Here is an 18,250-nt window from a genome sequence, read left to right on the forward strand (position 1 = left end):
ATTCATCCTTTATTGAAGATTCTGGTGCAGCCGTAGTATGACCCTCATCAGAATCAGAGTCCGATTCTTGAGATGACAAAACCGAAAATTGGTTTTCATCTTGAGCGGCTGATGCGGTACAGGCGCACTGGGAAAAAATATTTTCTACTTTCACATAGTTTGGGAGAACAGAACCTGCGAAAGTAATCCGAAAAGAGTGCGAGGGCTTATAAACTTTTTTGTTTTCTTCCAAAGATGCTGAATGCAGGTTTCTAACATCCAGGATCTTTACAAGATCACCTATCATCGAGTTTTTGAAAGAACCCGAAGCTTTTTTCAATTCATCGACACTCAGACTCGCGTCGGTTACTACGCCTTCTATCTCCACCTCTCGAGAAGGGATGTAGATGTGATATTCCCTGTTAAAAACTTCGTGGTCAACAATCTTGTTGGCCACATCAAAAGTCAGTGCTTCTACACGCAGTTTATCCGGTCTCTCTTTATGTATCGAGACGCCCGAAAATTGACGCAGCAAATCTCTTGAAATATCAAGAGTTCTCAACGATTTTCCCTTGGGCCGAAAGAAAACAACCCATGGTCCCTTTGAGGTCGATTGATAATAGCGCGTCCGCGCAACAATGGCATCGGTAGATGTCATTGCAAACGGTGCGCAACCGTCTATGAAAAAAAAACACACACACACACGCACGCGCGCTCAAAAACTCAACATAAAACTAACTTAGACTAATAATTAACTTAAATTTAAGAAAAATATATAAATATATATATCTCAAAAAAAAATTCTTCCAAAAAAACAGGAAGTGGGTTATATCTATGGTATAACCGCAATGGGGACGTATGACTATCGTTGATTTAGTGATCATTTGTTTGAAGTTGAATCTGAATTCATTCTGAATGAATGAATAAATGAATATTTGGGAGACTTCGAAAACGAGAGCGTTACGTTGGAGGTACAAGGTTTTATGCATCTAATATTGGATACGAAAATGTCCTACTGATGGAGAAGAATAATCTTCAGAAGCTTTCCTGCTAATTGCACTTGATTGAAAAATTACAGAACTAAATGTATTTGGTCGCAGTATTATATGTATAGAAAACATTACAATAAATTCGTTCGCTTGCATGTAATTTTCAATTCCAAGAGGAACTGGCTGATTATTTTGCAGCAACGACATCTTTCCGGATTCTCCTCGATTCTTCTCGAAATCCACCAGTGGTTAATGCTAACTCGATAACCACCTGTTGATTGCACTTGATTGAAAAATCACACAATTAATTGTATTTGGTCGCAGTATTAAATGGATAGAAAACATTATAATAAACTCTTTCGCTTGAATATAATTTTCAAGTCCAAGTGGGACTGGCAGATTATTATACAGCAACGATCACTTCATTCCGGATTCTTCTCGATAAGCAGCGAACGTAAAGAGTTGCACGCGTGTATGCGTGTGGCAGTTGCTTCGATACCTCAAGCGGAACCAATTTTCGATGCTGGTACTTTCTCGGCCGTCTTCTCTTCTCCTTCTGATGGATCGGCTTTTCTGCCCTCACTCACAGTTCCAAACAAACTGCATCTCTTTCAGGTCAGGTCAGGCCAGGTAATGAATCCCTCGATCCCTCGCCGTCCAGCTCGTTCAATTATGATGTTGCCTTGTCGATGTCCTCACGAAAAATGAATACGTTTCACCACCAGAATATCGCTTATATATGCTTTTTGTGCGTGATTGAATGGAGAGAAGGTGTGGTTTACGATGTCAATTCGGAAGGCAAACTAGAGGGGAATGAACTCTCTGAGTTTGAAACTTTCGGCAACTGAGCATTAATCGTTTGAAAATTATACAATTTTCACGATGCGAAACATTTTCCGTTGCGCGCGCATACAATATTGGATACGAAAATTTTCTACTTATGGGGAAGAATAATTTTCAGAAGCTTTCCTGTTAATTGCGATTGATTGAAAAACCACAAAACCAAATGTATTTGGTTGCAGTGTTATATGGATAGAAAACATTAGAATAAACTCTTTCGCATCAATGTGTTTTTCAATTCCCAGGGGAACTGGTAGAGTATTTTTCAGCAACGATTAGATTTTCCCAGATTTTCCTCGATACTCGAAGCCCACCAGTGGTTAATGCTAACTCGATAACCACCTGTTAATTGTACTTTATTGAAAAATCACAATACCAAATGTATTCAGTCGCAGTGTTACATGGATAGAAAACATTAAAATGAACTCTTTCGCATGAATGTATTTTTCAGTAACGATTGGATCTTTCCGAAACTTTCTCGATGCTGAATGGCATCCAAACGAAGAGTTCCGCGCGTGTATGTGTGTGTGGCGGCTGCTCCGATCTCTTCCCGGGGAACCGTTTGTGGCATCACTCCTGATGGATTCTCTTCTGGCCTAAGGTGCACAAACAGGCTCTTGGTGACACCGTTTATCCACGCTTTCATGATAAACGAAGAGCTTCACCACAATAGCGACAACATGCTCCACTCGCTGTTCAATTATAACTGAGTGGACTTCCAAGCGGCGCTCGCTTATATACCGATTGATGATTTTAATAGCCTGATTTGAAAGCAATTTTAAGACTATTGAAACAAGTTTTTGAATCAAAAAGTAACAAGTATATAACGCGTAGACATTTTATCTTTCGAATGAAGTGTTTATCATACCGGTTCGTTCAGTTGTTTAGGAGCTATTAACGCTCAAAATCTCGGTCTCCGGCGTAACGTTTCGTTTTCGAAACTTTGATTTTACACCCCGGTATAGAAATGAAAGACGTAGTCCTACGTCAAAAAACAAAATACTAATTTGCGGTGTCCGAACAACCTTGAACACCCCTATTCGAAGCTATACAACGCCGCACGCTACGAGGTAAACACAATAGCGTGACGGCAAAAGTTGTTGTTGATTATACTTCTCTATGATGAAATCGATGCCGCTGGAACCAATTCACAGATCGCCGGTCCGGCGTTGCCGGAGAGGTGCTGCTTCCTCGCTGTTCCGGGTATTAACGGCACTTATCTTGCCACGAACGGTCAAAGAAAAAAAAACCAAAGGCACTTTGGCGGAGGGGGAAAAAAAACTTCACCAGCTTCGATTTGTAGCAGAGACGCGAACAATAAGCGTCCGGCTCTTTCAACTATCGATTGAGGAATGATCAATATGAATTGTGTTTAAACATGTTTTTCAACTAGAAAATGTTTCTTCCTATCGTTTCAAGATGTTTTCCTCGCGATTTATATATGGACTGATGAATTATTAACAAAAAAGTGTTTGTCCGCGTTCACGTTCACGGGAACTCTAAACCTACCTTTACCAAGTTCTCCACATCGATAAATATTTTTTCTATGTTTACTGGTATGTGAGGGTAGCTGTGTATCAAAAGTTTGTTGAACATTTTCTATCATCTGATTCTTTGAACTTTTCCAGAGACTCAAAGGGCAATGATGAATCACCCATCATTGTAGCATAACTAGATCTTCTTTATTTTGCTCACTTCTTCCACAAAGCGTTGCTTTTGTGCTTCGCCGTTGTAGTGACCTATCATTTTATTAACATAATTTTGTTGATAACGAACAATGAACTTTTGGCATTGTTGAAGGGTGGCTCCCACGTAGAGGATTCGGTAACGAACACTTTCTGTGTCAGCCTGCAATAAATGTATGTACAGTTTGTACACTACGCGTTAAATCAAGGTGAGCATAACTTACAACGGTCAGCAGGGGCAGAATACTTGTCACGAATCGATGGGGCCCATGGCGGGTCTGGATGATGCAAAGTCGTGTTTTCTCATTGAAGTATATAACGTGCAACCGAAGCATGCTGGCCACTCCGAATTCGCCATAATACTTTTCAATTTTTTGTCGCAGGAAATTGTTCAGTTGCGAAGAATTGAGTGAGAACGCATCCGTATCCGAACGATTATTGCACATTAATTGTACCAAGATGTATCTGTAACAATCGATAGTATTTGAATAATATAAAATCTCAGCTGCAATATACTCTAACCACCTATTTTTTACACGAACCATTGCACTGAATATAACGTCGGGCAGCACAGAATATAAACAAATAACAAATACGATTCAGAATATGTTAAGGTCAGGAAAACAAAGCTTGTTAGCTGTAGTACGGGTAGAAGAAAGCGGTGAGAGGTACCAAATGTTGACGTCACTAATAGCGAATTTGTTTTTGTTCAGTTTCAACCCCACTTCCAACCCTAAGATCAGACAATAGGGGGTCTTTTACGGACCAAATTTCAGTCAGTCTTTCTGATTTCTGATTAGTTGATTTCGATAAATTTTGTAAACAAAGCCGATTTTTTCAGTGTTGCCAATAAAAATAAATAGGGTTGGATTTGTATTGAATTTAGAGATGGTGAATGTAATGAATATTACGATATTTAATTAAAAAGAAATGTTAAGAAATTATATGCAAGTTTATGTATGTTTTTTTTTTCACAATGGAGTAAAGTGAACGGCAAAACACTCATTCGTCAATTTAGCTACGTTAGGTCCCTAATGCGATTACATATTTCGGAATATAATTTCCATTGCTAAGAAGAAATGGAATGTCTCATCATTCACTATGCAGATGGCCGAGTTGTTAGCTCTAGCTCGTAAATATGAAAAAAGAGATGGTTGATACCATGGTGGTGTTTTGCTGACTACCAATTGTTACACTGCTGACATGTTCTTTCCCGCTGACTTATTTTGAAAATGTAAAGAGCTACTAATTTTGTTCTGTTCTGTTGAGGAAAGTTTTCGCTTCATCGACGGTGTACTCATAGACGAATTCAATATTCATGTCATCCACATTATCACTAAAATTAGATGAAGCTGAAATTCGATATGATGTCGATGCTGCTTCACTGAACATCAATTTCTGGGCTGAACATTCTTCCCGCCGCTTTGATAGCAAGTCCATCAATCCAACAAGATGTTCTTGTGTATCGGCTGTATGCGATGCATTCGGTACTACGGTCATGTATTGTGAAAGAGTCACGAAAGTTGTTTCTGAATAACAATCGAGTTGAGCGTCGTTGTTTTGCATGAATCAACGAGAAAATATTCTCTAGACGATCTTGGACGAGTTGTTATGGATATCATTGTTATATTATAGATATGGGTGTTTAAAAGACTTATTTTATCCTTCTTGAGATTGCTTTACTGAAAATATGCAAAATCATTAAATTCGCACCAACCAAATGTTACGATTCACAAAAAAAGAAATTTAAAAAATCCGAAATTTTATAATATTTGGCAACTCTGGCATCTTTATGTCATGGCTTCGTTTTTATACGACGAAGAAGAATAAGAAACCAGTTGTCTCATCTTGTCTTAAGGCCCATTTATACGTTGCTAGTAGCTGACTTCACAATGAGCAGCTACTGACCCGGTGAACTCGCTTGACAAATGGTTGACTCGCCTTGTCCGTTCACACAATGTGAGCTGCTGGCAAGAAACTAGATACACTGGAGAAATAGTTTAGTAAAAGCAGCTACCAAATCTTTAGTAGCAAAAACATTGGTAAAATATACACATTTTTTGTAAATATTACTAAAATTGCGTAAAAAAGATGTCAGACGCAATGAATGTTCCTACCAGGAATTCGTATATTTTACTTCATACCATTAGTAAGTTTGTTTTTATCGTCATACCTAACAACTGTGATGTGCGCACTTTGTCTTTTGTCTTTTGGAGACGAAGCGATTCGGAGGTAAGCACTTTGTTTTTATTGAATTCAATTATGTATTCATCTCCCCCGAGAATTTGTTTTCATCTTTTCGGCGGGGAAAATATCACAAGAAATTTTGATCCATATTAACATAATTGACCTAATACAATTTTTTTCTTTTTTAGTTGGCCTTAAAATTATATGCAGTTCAATCATTCATCATAAACAAATCGGAGATATGTATTCGTTTTTTTTACATCATTACATCAGTCACCTCGGTCGGGAAACTATTTTCATATTCCCGCCAAGGATAAACATCAGTTATATTCTGTACATTACAACACTATTGACCTTTTTCCTTGTCTTTACAGCTGGCATGATCTCAGACTCGTAATACTTGTTTACCAAAAACCATCCAAGCTATGGGATTGAAGGTAACGGCGAGTTTGTCGCTAAGATTGGAATCTTTCTTCAACACATCATCGACCGTAAAAAACTTAAGGTGAACATACATAATTTATTGCATATTTAATATCATTAACATATGTATTTCTTTTCTTCATAGGGACACGAGAGAACAAAATACGGATGAAACGTGCTAATTCTACCGTCAGTCTGCTAATCAGCTAATGCAAATCAAAGTGATGCAGCAGGAAGAGGAACGGGAACTTGCTTTGGAAATGCTTATCAAATTGAGGTGGTTGAGGCTGCGATTAAAATTTGCCTCTTGTACGCAGTTGATAATGATTCCAACGAGAATTATTGATGTTGTTTATAGGATAAGTTATTAGTATAATGTATTCTAAGCATGTAGAATTAAACGCAATCAAATACAATTTTTTAAATTAAAAATAATTATTAAAAATTTTGTCATTATCCCTGATGATTACCTCTCACAAATATGAAGCAAAATTTTCACTGTTATTGCACCAATGTTGGACCAACAATTTGTAGTTTGTTTGACATATGTGCCTACCATTCTTTTTTTGTAACATGTACCAATGATTAGTAGGGTAGAAAATGACTAGAGAATCTGTAACATGTACCAAAAAATTCGTCATATTTACTAAATTTTCCTCTCAGTGTACTACGGCACGGATTTACCAGAGATGCCAGATGATTTTTCAAATGTCCATCAAATAGTCAGAAACAGCAATCAGGTCCGAATTTGTCAGATGATTGATCCGAAATCGACTTCTTTATTGGCAGTTTTTGTCTTAGGTTTTCAGTTGAATTTATCATTACACAATTTTATCGCGAAACACACGCTGGCCGTGTTTACAAATACTTTGTGCTGAATTTCTTCGACCTGAAGGTACAGGGTTTTCCATTTCGGGCTTGCGAAAGTATACAGCCCTGCGCTGACAACCGTTTGACATAGCTATCAACCAAAGCGTCATATCGTTAGTTGAATGTCTGCCATTTTACAATATGGATCGTTTTAGCATCGCACAACGTGTTAATTTTGTTAAATTATACTATAAAAATGATGAAAAACCGGCAAATGTTTTTCGAGCATTACGGACGGATTATGGTCGTCATGGACGGCCTACAGAGCACACAATCGCTAATGTAGTGCGTAAATTCGAACAAACTGGATCCGTAGCGGATATTGTGAAACCTGTGCATCATCGTAATGTGCGTTCGGCCGAAAATATTGCTGCTATTGCTGCCAGTGTAGAGGATGACCCGAATGTTTCGATTCCACGGCGTGCTCAGCAGTTGGGCTTGTCAAACACATCATTGTGGCGAATTTTGCATTTAGACTTGCACCTACATCCATATAAAGTCCAACTGGTACAAAAATTAGAGCGTGGTGACCATGGAATGCGTCGGGCATACGTCGATGGGGTGAACGAACAACAGCAGAAAAATGCTGAATTTTCGCATCAAATTTTCTTCAGCGATGAGGCACATTTCGAGCTCGGTGGCTATGTGAACACCCAAAATTTCTGTATATGGGGCTCAGAAAATCCACACGTGATTGTTGAGAGGCCATTGCATCTGCCAAAAGTCACTGTTTGGTGCGCATTATGGTCTGGTGGAGTCATCGGGCCGTATTTCTTTGAAAATGAGGACGGCGAGACGGTAACTGTGAATGGTGAGCGCTATGGCCGCATGTTAACCGATTTTTTTTTTGCCACAAATTGAAGATATGGATACGGATGACATGTGGTTTCAGCAGGACGGCTCCACGTGCCACACAACACGACCGAACATGGCCATATTGCGAACGAAATTTAAGGGACGCATAATTTCGCGTTTTGGTGATGCCAATTGGGCGTCCAGATCATGCGATTTGAACCCGCTAGACTTTTTTTTTGTGGGGTTATGCGAAAGACCGTGTCTATGCCAACTCTCCGCAAACTCTTGAACATTTGAAAGACAACATTCGTGAAGTTATGACCGAGATACCGCCCCATATGTGCCGAAAAGTCATCGAAAATTACCTGTTCCTGATCAAGTGACGTATATGTAAACTATCACAGGTCGCCGTACACTAATTCACTGTCGTTCGCGCTCTGCCTGGTCCGCCAGGCAGAGTGTCAATGGTCGCCATGATACGCGGTCGCCATGATACATGCTTGTCCCTTTGGCATGCTCGGATTTCGGATTTAACGTAATTCACGAGTCGATGTCTGTCACAAGAGTGTATTTCTCTTACCAACTAACTTACGAGCTAAGTTCGCATATGATATTACATGTTTATTTATTATCATTATTGTTGTCTACGACAAGCGTCGAGCGGAGCGGTATGTTATTGTTGTTAGTTGTTGGAGGTCGTATACAGGGAAGTTTGGCGTGCCATAATAGCGTTCAGCCGATGTTATGAAATCAGTTGGTTTGGAGGATTTCCGTAAGGAAATCAAAAGTTGTTGACGAACAGGTGTTAGGTAGAGATTATATAAATGTTGTTAGATATGGTATGCGGAAAAGTGGTTATGTATAAGAATGCGGAATTGAGGATGAGAAAGAATGAGGGTCAGGATGTTTTGTGTTTAATTGGAATTGAGGTTAGTTAGTATGCTACACCTCCCCTCTTTAGGAGAATGGTGTAACCATTCGGAAAAAAATAAAGAGAAATTATACTTGCTAAACTTGCGTTTACAAATGAAAAATATATTCAATTTTTTTTTTACTAGTTTTGTGCATATAAGTTCCATGCCTTTATTAGCCTATTTTTGTGTACTATCGTTTGTTTGCCTGTTACAGGGTGCTTAATAGTGCAATTAGTATTTTCTATATTTATTATGCTATATGGTCCTATATAAAAAGGATATAAATCTATCATGTTTGAACTGGACCCTATTTCTTATATTCGTTCCGTTTCGTTTTTATAAAAACAGATTTTCTATACAATATTGCACTACTGATTGTGGTTTCATTATTCATAAAATAATTATTAACAATTGATACAACGTGTGGTATACTCTTCAAAATTTAAAAAGTGAAAGTTTGAAAAAAATATATAGTTTTCAACTGGGTATTTGTTTTAAGATTAGTATGAAATTATAATTTTTATTGACTCAACGCGTATGAACTTCTTCGTTACTCGTCTCATCTCTGTCTAGAAGAGTGGACATCTCTGTCTAGTAATCGGTACAATGCGCTAGAGCAATTGCCTTTCGTTATTTTAATATGCCCATTTTATATTCCTTCGCTAGTCAGCTCTTCCGCTGCTGCATTATATTCATGACCTTTTATTTAGGCTAATTTTTCTCTTTTATCTTTCATATCTTCATATTTTCTTCATATTATCTTATCTTCTCGGGGGTCTTCGTAGCCACTTGGTTACGCGTTCGCTTACTAAGCGATCGATCGTGAGTTCAAACTCAGGGCCCTCAATTGACCATCTTTGTGTTGTTATAGAATAACTACGTCCACGCAACCATCATCAGCTATGGAGATCGATCCACGGTGGAACAAAGATCGATTCATCCATACAACTGCTCTGCTCTGCAAGAAACATCGGGCTGCTGTTCTATAAATAACCCAACAATGATCAATATCAACTGTCTCCGCTGTCCGGTCTGCTGAACAATGGAAGAACAGATAGAATACCCTTACGCCTAAATGGCTACTACAGTGTAATTTACCATAATGTAATGGAACAGAAAATCTAACGCCTAAATGGTTACTACTTCTACTACGTAATTTACAATTTGTAGAAACATAAACATATGTACATGTACACGATAAAAACCCGGCTCTGTTACAGATAAAATGCTAATGAGCCTGATAAATAAATAAATGGGATAAAAAAATCTTATCTTCTTAACTAGAAGAGCAAACTCGAGTGTTTGACTTTCATTTTATTTAATTATATCACTTATTTTCTCATTTCTAGAAGAGCAACCACTTATGTTGTATTATTATGACTCGTAATACTTGTTTACCAAAAACCATCGAAGCTATGGGATTGAAGGTAACGGCGAGTTTGTCGCCGTTACAAAAACATTTGCGGAAATAATATCTGAAGCAATTGTTTCAATGCATGAACTTCCTCCACTCGAAGAGTATAACTTTATATCGAGTTTGATTTACGAAAGCGCACTTCAAGCTCAAAAGAAACGTGTACCGGCTACCACTTTCCGACGTCGTCCTCCATCACTTTGGTGGGACAAGGAATGTTCAAAGGTCTACCTTGAAAAATCATCTGCTTTCAAAAAATTCAGGAAAACTGGATTAGTGGAATGGTTTCTAAAGTACCAAGCTCTAGAAGCCAAACTAAAAGGTTTGATTAAAGCAAAAAAGGGTGGATATTGGCGGAAGTTCGTCAATGGTTTGTCAAGGGAGACCGCTATGAGCACTCTTTGGTATACGGCTAGGAAAATGCGTGGCTGGAACCATACAAACGAAAGTGAGAAATACTCTGACCGTTGGATTTTTAACTTTGCAAGGAAGGTTTGCCCCGACACCGTTCCTGCACAAAACGTCGTACGCGACATTCCACTTCAAAGCGATTATGAGAATTTTTCGATGGTGGAATTCTCAATTGCCCTTCTCTCATGTAACAATTCAGCTCCGGGGTCGGACAAGATTAAATTCAACTTGTTGAAGAATCTTCCCGACTTGGCAAAACAGCGTTTGCTGAACTTGTTCAACAAGTTTCTGGAGCTGAATATTGTCCCGCATGACTGGAGACAAGTGAGAGTGATAGCCATACGGAAACCCAACAAGCCGGCTTGCGATCACAACTCGTATAGGCCGATTGCAATGTTATCCTGTATTCGTAAATTGTTAGAGAAAATGATTCTACTTCGTTTGGACAAGTGGGTCGAAACGAACAATTTGCTGTCAAATGCGCAGTTTGGCTTCCGCCGAGGTAGAGGGACAAATGATTGTCTCGCGCTGCTATCTTCTGAAATCCAAATCGCATTTGCTCGCAAAGAACAAATGGCTTCCGTTTTTCTCGATATCAAAGGGGCATTTGATTCAGTTTCCATGGAAATTCTCTCAGAGAAGCTTCATAATCGTGGACTTTCACCAATTCTTAACAATTTCCTGTACAATTTACTGTCAGAAAAGCACATGATTTTCTCTCATGGCAGCTCGAAATCTTCTCGTTACAGTTTTATGGGCCTACCACAAGGCTCCTGCCTGAGCCCCCTCTTGTACAGTTTTTACGTCAATGATATGGATGATTGTCTAACTAGAGACTGCACGCTGAGACAACTTGCAGACGATGGAGTTATTTCCATCACGGGTACTAATCCCGTCGTTCTGCAAAAGTCGTTGCAAGATACCCTGAACAATCTGTTCACGTGGGCCCTCAAGCGGGGTATCGAATTCTCTACGGAGAAAACTGAAATGGTCGTTTTTTCTAGGAAGCACGAACCCGCCCAATTCCAGCTTCACCTATCCGGCAAAACGATCCAACACTCTATGTTTTTCAAATACCTGGGTGTATATTTTGATTCTAAGTGTACCTGGGGGAGACACATTGCGTATTTGTAACAGAAATGCCAGCAAAGAATCAATTTTCTCCAAACAATTACCGGAACATAGTGGGGTGCCCATCCAGGAGACCTCATTCAGTTGTACAAAACAACGATATTATCAGTGTTAGAATATGGCAGTTTTTGCTTCCGATCAGCTGCCAAGATTCATATTCTCAAGCTGGAGAGAATACAATATCGTTGCTTGCGTATAGCCATGGGGTGTTTGCATTCGACACATACGATGAGTCTCGAAGTTTTGGCAGGAGTACCCCCGCTTACTCTTCGGTTCACAGAATTATCCTACAGATTTCTCATCCGTTGCAAGATCATGAATCCATTGGTAATTGATAACTTCGAAGATCTACTCCAACTGACTCCTCAGTCAAGTTTTATGGCTTTATACCATGAGTACCTTACACACGACGTGCACCCTTCACCAGGCATCTCCAACCAAGTTTGCTTCCCATACTTCTGCAATTCCTCTGTCATTTTTGATCTGTCCATGCGACAAAAAATCCATGGAATCCCAGATCACCTACGCTCCGATTCTATTCCGCCGATATTTTCGGCAGAATATGGGAAAGTTAGATCTGATAAAATGTTCTTTACTGACGGTTCATTCATAAACGGGTTCACTGGCTTCGGCATCTTCAATGAAAATTCCAGTGCCTCTTTCAAACTCAAAGATCCTTGTTCCGTGTATGTCGCTGAACTGGGTGCGATATATTACGCATTAGGGATCATTGAAACATTGCCCATCGACCACTATTTTATTTTTTCAGACAGTCTCAGCCCAATAGAGGCAATCCGCTCAATGAAAGTTGATAAACGCTCATCTTATTTCCTAACAAGAATAAGACAACTATTGAGTGTTTTGGTCGAAAAATTATTCACGATTACCTTAGCATGGGTTCCCTCTCATTGCTCGATTCTGGGGAATGAGAAAGCGGACTCGCTAGCTAAGGTGGGCGCTTTAGAAGGCACACTTTTTGAAAGGCAAATTGCTTATAATGAATTTTTCCACATTCCTCGTCAGTATACGCTCGTAAGTTGGCAGCGCATGTGGAGTGGAGATGAGTTCGGTCGTTGGTTACACACGATTATCCCTAAGGTCTCGACGAGTGCATGGTTCAAGGTATTGAATGTAGGTCGTGATTTCATTCGCGTGATATCTCGGCTTATGTTCAATCACTACAACCTAAACGCGCATCTCTATCGCATTGGGCTCGCAGCAAACAATCTTTGTGATTGTGGCGATGGCTATCACGACATCGAGCATGTTGTCTGGTCGAGTATCCGATTCCATGCTGCTCGCTCTCAGCTCTCCAGAGCACTGAGAGCACAAGGCAGACAATCGGGTATCCCCGTCCGGGATATCTTAGGTAGCCGCGATCTTGATCTTCTGCTTCATCTATACCTGTTCCTCAGAAACGCCAATGTCAACGTTTAATGATGTTTCCTTCGTTGTGTCCCTGTTTCATATCCATCCTATCCGATCTATAAACTTTTACTTAGTTGCGGCAATACATACACATGTTTAAAGAGTTAATTTTATTTCACTTCCGAACTGGTGTACATCACAAAAGAGTCTATATGGTGTGGAGTGACGCTGCTTAACTACTCTAGCTAATAATAAAAAACTGTCCCTAAGACAAATGCATGGCGGTATTGGTTATGTCAAGGTGTATTCATGTATGTGGGAATACTTTAAATTAAACGAAATAGGGTTATAAAATCACATATTATTACACGCTTTCTTTTTTGTTTGCTGAAACTTAGCCTATGGTTAGCATTTGGGGACCGTTAACCCGCGGCCAACTCGGGGTTAGTAAACTACTAAACTACCCATTCGCCGTAGCGTTTTGGAGGAATAACTGTACGACCTGAACGTGTTACACGAGGGGAAACTACAGGGGACAAAGCGTCTTGAGAAGAATGATGAGACTGTAATGAATCATGAAGATTTTGTGTAGAGGAACTTGAAGGTCTAGCTGTAACTTCACCACTAGGGAACAAGTCATCTAGCGCACCAAAACTATCACGGGAACGGGGATTAGCTGATGTCTTACCCGAAACTGAGATCTCCGAAGGACCACCGTTCGATTTAGAATGATTGTGATTCGAAGGACTTGGTACAGACAGATGTTGTTGTTCCGGAAGATCATCTTCAGTAAGTAACTCACTGGTATTCAATTCATTATTAGTGGTTTGGGTTATAAACCTGCGATTTCGGCGAAAGTGATTTTCAAAATTGTCTCTAACCACAAAAGAGCTACCGTTGACATCACGTACAATTTGCCCATAATGCCATTCCTTAGAATTTTTCTTAAACAGAACTCGATCTCCAACTTTCAATAGTGGGAGTTTCTTAGCAGAGCGATCGTAGTATTGTTTTTGCAACTCTCGTTTCTTTGATATTCTTTCTCGTACCACACGTTCATCAAGCGACTCTCGAATCAAAAGCGTTTCATTCATAGGTAAGCGTGTTTTAATTTGCCTTCCAAAAAACAACTGACTAGGGGAAAGCTTCATGCTGGCGATAGGTGTCGTGTTATATTCAAGCAGTCGATATTGGAACTGTTCAACCTCTCCAACTTCATAACATCGTTTCAGTATGTTTTTGGCTATAGCCACCGCCTTTTCAGCAAGACCATTGCTTTGCGGATAACGAGGACTAGAGAATTCGAATTTGATGTTATTTCTGTTCGCGTATGTTTCGGATTCGAGGGAATTAAACGGTACGTTGTCACTTCGAATAAGAGTCGGATATCCATAGCAGTTGAACATCTTGTCGAACAATTTACATACACTAGCAATGGTCTTATCTTGCAATCGATCAGAACAAATGAATCCAGAATAAGCATCTATTACTACCAACCAATCATATCCACCATACTCATAGATATCAGTTGAAACTCTTTGAAACGGATACTCTGAAATATTATCCTGCACCAGAGGTTCTTTGCAGTTGTTACGCCGGAACTTCTCACATATTGTACAAGAAGAAACCAGTTCCTTTAAGTCATTAGTCATTCCGGGCCAAAAGAATTGTGTCCTAGCCTTGGAGAGCGTTTTCTCGATGCCTAGATGTGCGGCATGTAACCATTTACAAATCAGCCTTTGTAGAGCAGTAGGTACAACCAAACGATGATTTTTGAACAACAAACCATTTTCATAATGCATCTCATCTTGATACTTATAGAAAAGCTGACTGAGATCATCGAGCTTATGAAACGAAGGCCAACCTTGTTCGACATATTTTACTATGCGCATGTAACGTTCATCTGAGACGAGAGCTTGCAAATATCGATCATAATTTTCCTTTGACATACAGGCATTTCTTGTCAACGAGTGGACAACATTTTCAAGTTCAGCATTTGATTCATCGACTTCTGGTAATGGAGCTCGAGAAAGACAATCAGCGACAGGTATTCTTTTCCCAGGCGTATACAAGATTGATAACCCAGGATACTTGAGCAGAATCAAAAACATACGCTGCAACCGAGGTGTTACATCATCAATATCTCTTTTCACAAGCGTCTCAAGAGGTTTATGGTCCGACTGAACCGTAAACTCACGTCCGTACAAGAAATGGTGAAACCGTTGGCAAGCGAAAACTACGGCAAGAAGCTCTTTTTCAATCTGAGCCCATTTTTGCTCACAATTTGTCAGAGTTCGTGATGCATATGCTACGGGTCCATGGTCTTGCAATAAAACACATCCAAGTCCATCTTTAAAACTATCCGTCTGAACAATGCAAGCTTTACTTGGATCATATATCGCCAGGGTTGGTGTAGAACTAATGGATGAGAGCAAATCTTTTAATTCCGTATCATGCTCTTCATTCCACTCCCATTTGGCACCATGATGAGTTAGTTTACGCAAATTGAGTGTTCGTTTCGACAAGTTTGGAATGTATTTGGCTAGATACTTCAGAAGGCCCAACAATCTAGCAACATCTGGAATGCACGAAGGCTTAGGCATACACGTGATTGCCCTAATGTCTTTATCGATGGGATTCGTCCTCCCAGAGTCAATGACACTTCCCATGAATGTAACTTTGGCTTGGCGGTACTGTAGTTTAGCAGCATTGAACTTAACGTTGTTGATTTGAGCTCGCTTAATGACTTCAGCTAGGGCTCTGTCATGCTCAATTTCATCTTTGCCCGAGATTAACACATCGTCGAAATAAACTACAACGCCCGGAATATCGCCAAAAATTTGCACCATCCGTCGTTGAAACATTTCTGGTGCATTGTTCAAACCGAATGGAACACGATTCCATCTATATCTCCCGAAAGGTGTCATGAATGTGGTTAAATCCGAACTTTTACGATCCAACTCCATTTGCCAGAAGCCACTACTTAAGTCAAGAACCGAAAAGACATGTTTTCCTGCCAAGCGACTGAGCAAATCCTCTTGAGTTGGAATCAGGAAATGTTCACGTTTTATGCACCTGTTAAGAGGCTTAGGATCTAAACAGATGCGTAATTTTCCGTTCGATTTTTCCACTAACTGCATATTGCTGACCCAGTCTGTTGGATAGTCCACAATAGAAATCACGCCTTGTTCCACCAAATGTTCTAGTTCCAATTTCAATCGATCGTGAAGTGCTAATGGAATTCGCTTTCTGTAGTGCAACGACGGAGCAGAGTTCTCTTTCAAAACAATCGAACATTTCCCAGGAAATTTTCCTAATCCCTCGAAAATTCCATGGAAGCATTCTATAAACGCTTTACTTTCCTTTGGGAACTCCGAATGACTTTCTATTGCACTGAGACGTTTGATTAACCCAAATTCAATACACGACTGTAAACCAAGCAAAGGTTCAAAAGAATTGTCAACGACAAGAAATGAAGCCCCATACGAATGATCACTGACAGAATCGACACAAACCAGCTTCACCTTTCCATGTATTTTTATTTCATTCGAACTGTAATCAAGAATCTTGGCATTCCGGACATCATCAATGGGAAGACACAGTTTCCTAACAATCTGTATGGGAATACAATTAACATCAGAACCTGTGTCTAGTTTGAACTTAACTGCTTCGCCATCGATATAAAAAACCTTTTTCCACGGACGGGATTCATCAAAGCGATGATATACGGAATTGGAATTCACTCTATAAAAATTCATAATATCTTTGTTATTTTCAGCCGCGCATACATTGTCTACCTGACCTAAAACTGACAACTTACCAGCGTCATTCCAGTTCACCGTATGTATCGTTTTTTCATTCCTTCCAGACTTCGATGACTGTTGATGACTTCCTGGCTGCTTCGTTGTCTTCTTGCGGCAACACTTGCTGTAGTGGCCAATTTCTCCACACGAATGGCATACAGCAGTCGATGCCGGGCAATTCCTCCGATGATTTTGATTGTACGGCCTTCCACAATTATAGCAACGATTACGTGTTACTGCATCCACGGTCTTGGCACTCGAATCAATTTGCTCCTTCGAAACCACCTTTACTTCCAAAAAATTACTCTTCCGATCCAGTAGCTGTTTATTTTCGGATGCGGCTTCGAAAATCTTGCATGTCTCGATGATCTTTGATAAAGGGTCGTCTCTGCCGTCCAGAAGTTTGAGTTGCAGCTTCTTATCCTGAATCCCAATGATGATTCTATCTCGCAGCATACGGTCGCTGTAGGATGTTTGACAGGTAGCGCAACTAAATTCGCAATATTGAACTTGCGTTCTCAACTCAGTCTCGAACTCCGCAAAAGTTTGCTTCTCTTTCTGTGCAATGGAATTGTATTTGAAGGCCTCCATTGCAATATTCTTACGTGGGAGACAGTACTCGTCAAAGGCCGCGATTATCTCTGCGAGAGTGTGTGTGGCTGCTTGATTTTGAGCGTCTTCAAAAATTTCATCGGCACCATTTTCACCATCATCACCCGCAGCGGCGTCATTCTCCTCCAATCCGAACATGCTCTCCATACTTCCATTGTTGGGAAAAAGCGAATTTCCACACCGCGGGGGACAATCATCCATAAGAATGTAGCGATCTTACTTGCTTCGGTTTCCTTCATTTTGTTGTTGGCCCGGAGATAGATAATAAACAATTGTTTCCAGCGAGGCCACTCCTTCGCTAGATTTGCACAATCCAGTGGCTGCGGCAGACGATGATCGAATCCGGACGCCATTTTCCTCCTCCGATTTGCTTGTATGCAAAACTAGTTTTCCGCTTTCTGTTGCACGTCGCAACAAAATCCAAACAAATGTTATTTGTTCTTCACCAGTTCAATTCCAATTCAGAAGTAGCATTAACAATTTTCTACGACTCGAAACGTTTCACTTCTGACACCATGTTTAAAGAGTTAATTTTATTTCACTTCCGAACTGGTGTACATCACAAAAGAGTCTATATGGTGTGGAGTGACGCTGCTTAACTACTCTAGCTAATAATAAAAAACTGTCCCTAAGACAAATGCATGGCGGTATTGGTTATGTCAAGGTGTATTCATGTATGTGGGAATACTTTAAATTAAATAGGGTAATAAAATCACATATTATTACAACACACACTCTTTACAGATACACGGGCCAAAGGTTGTGCAGTCCACTGATGATTCAACAAAAGCCAAAGGTTGTACCGCTCATGACAACTCTACACGAGCTG

General features: G+C 39.9%; 2 protein-coding genes across 2 annotated transcripts; both read right to left on the reverse strand.

Moving 5' to 3' along the window:
* Positions 1-3,465: 3,465 nt before the first annotated feature.
* On the reverse strand, positions 3,466-4,318 carry LOC129770341 (uncharacterized). The gene is made up of 3 exons (XM_055773089.1): positions 4,019-4,318; positions 3,718-3,958; positions 3,466-3,656 (listed from the first exon to the last, which is right to left on the reverse strand). The coding sequence occupies exons 1-3, from the start codon at positions 4,036-4,038 to the stop codon at positions 3,480-3,482; spliced, it is 438 nt and encodes a 145-aa protein (XP_055629064.1). The 5' UTR covers positions 4,039-4,318; the 3' UTR covers positions 3,466-3,479.
* A 9,143-nt stretch (positions 4,319-13,461) lies between these two features.
* LOC129766854 (uncharacterized protein K02A2.6-like) lies at positions 13,462-17,568 on the reverse strand. The gene is made up of 3 exons (XM_055767456.1): positions 16,827-17,568; positions 15,120-16,160; positions 13,462-14,708 (listed from the first exon to the last, which is right to left on the reverse strand). The coding sequence occupies exons 1-3, from the start codon at positions 17,566-17,568 to the stop codon at positions 13,462-13,464; spliced, it is 3,030 nt and encodes a 1,009-aa protein (XP_055623431.1).
* Between the last annotated feature and the right edge of the window lie 682 nt (positions 17,569-18,250).

Source organism: Toxorhynchites rutilus, chromosome 2 (genome assembly GCF_029784135.1).
Source record: "Toxorhynchites rutilus septentrionalis strain SRP chromosome 2, ASM2978413v1, whole genome shotgun sequence".
NCBI classification, from domain to species: domain Eukaryota; kingdom Metazoa; phylum Arthropoda; class Insecta; order Diptera; family Culicidae; genus Toxorhynchites; species Toxorhynchites rutilus.

Bases quoted from the DNA above. Each gene is read 5' to 3' on its own strand.
- LOC129770341 (XM_055773089.1), bottom strand. From the start codon at position 4,038: ATGGTTCGTGTAAAAAATAG. The intron at 3,959-4,018 runs GTGGTTAGAGTA...CGATTGTTACAG, and splicing joins ATGGTTCGTGTAAAAAATAG to ATACATCTTGGTACAATTAA. The intron at 3,657-3,717 runs GTAAGTTATGCT...CATTTATTGCAG, and splicing joins TTCTGCCCCTGCTGACCGTT to GCTGACACAGAAAGTGTTCG.
- LOC129766854 (XM_055767456.1), bottom strand. From the start codon at position 17,568: ATGGAGAGCATGTTCGGATTGGAGGAGAATGACGCCGCTGCGGGTGAT. The intron at 16,161-16,826 runs GTAAGTTGTCAG...ACTATCCAACAG, and splicing joins GGTGAACTGGAATGACGCTG to ACTGGGTCAGCAATATGCAG. The intron at 14,709-15,119 runs GTATGTTTTTGA...CCGCACATCTAG, and splicing joins TGTAACACCTCGGTTGCAGC to GCATCGAGAAAACGCTCTCC.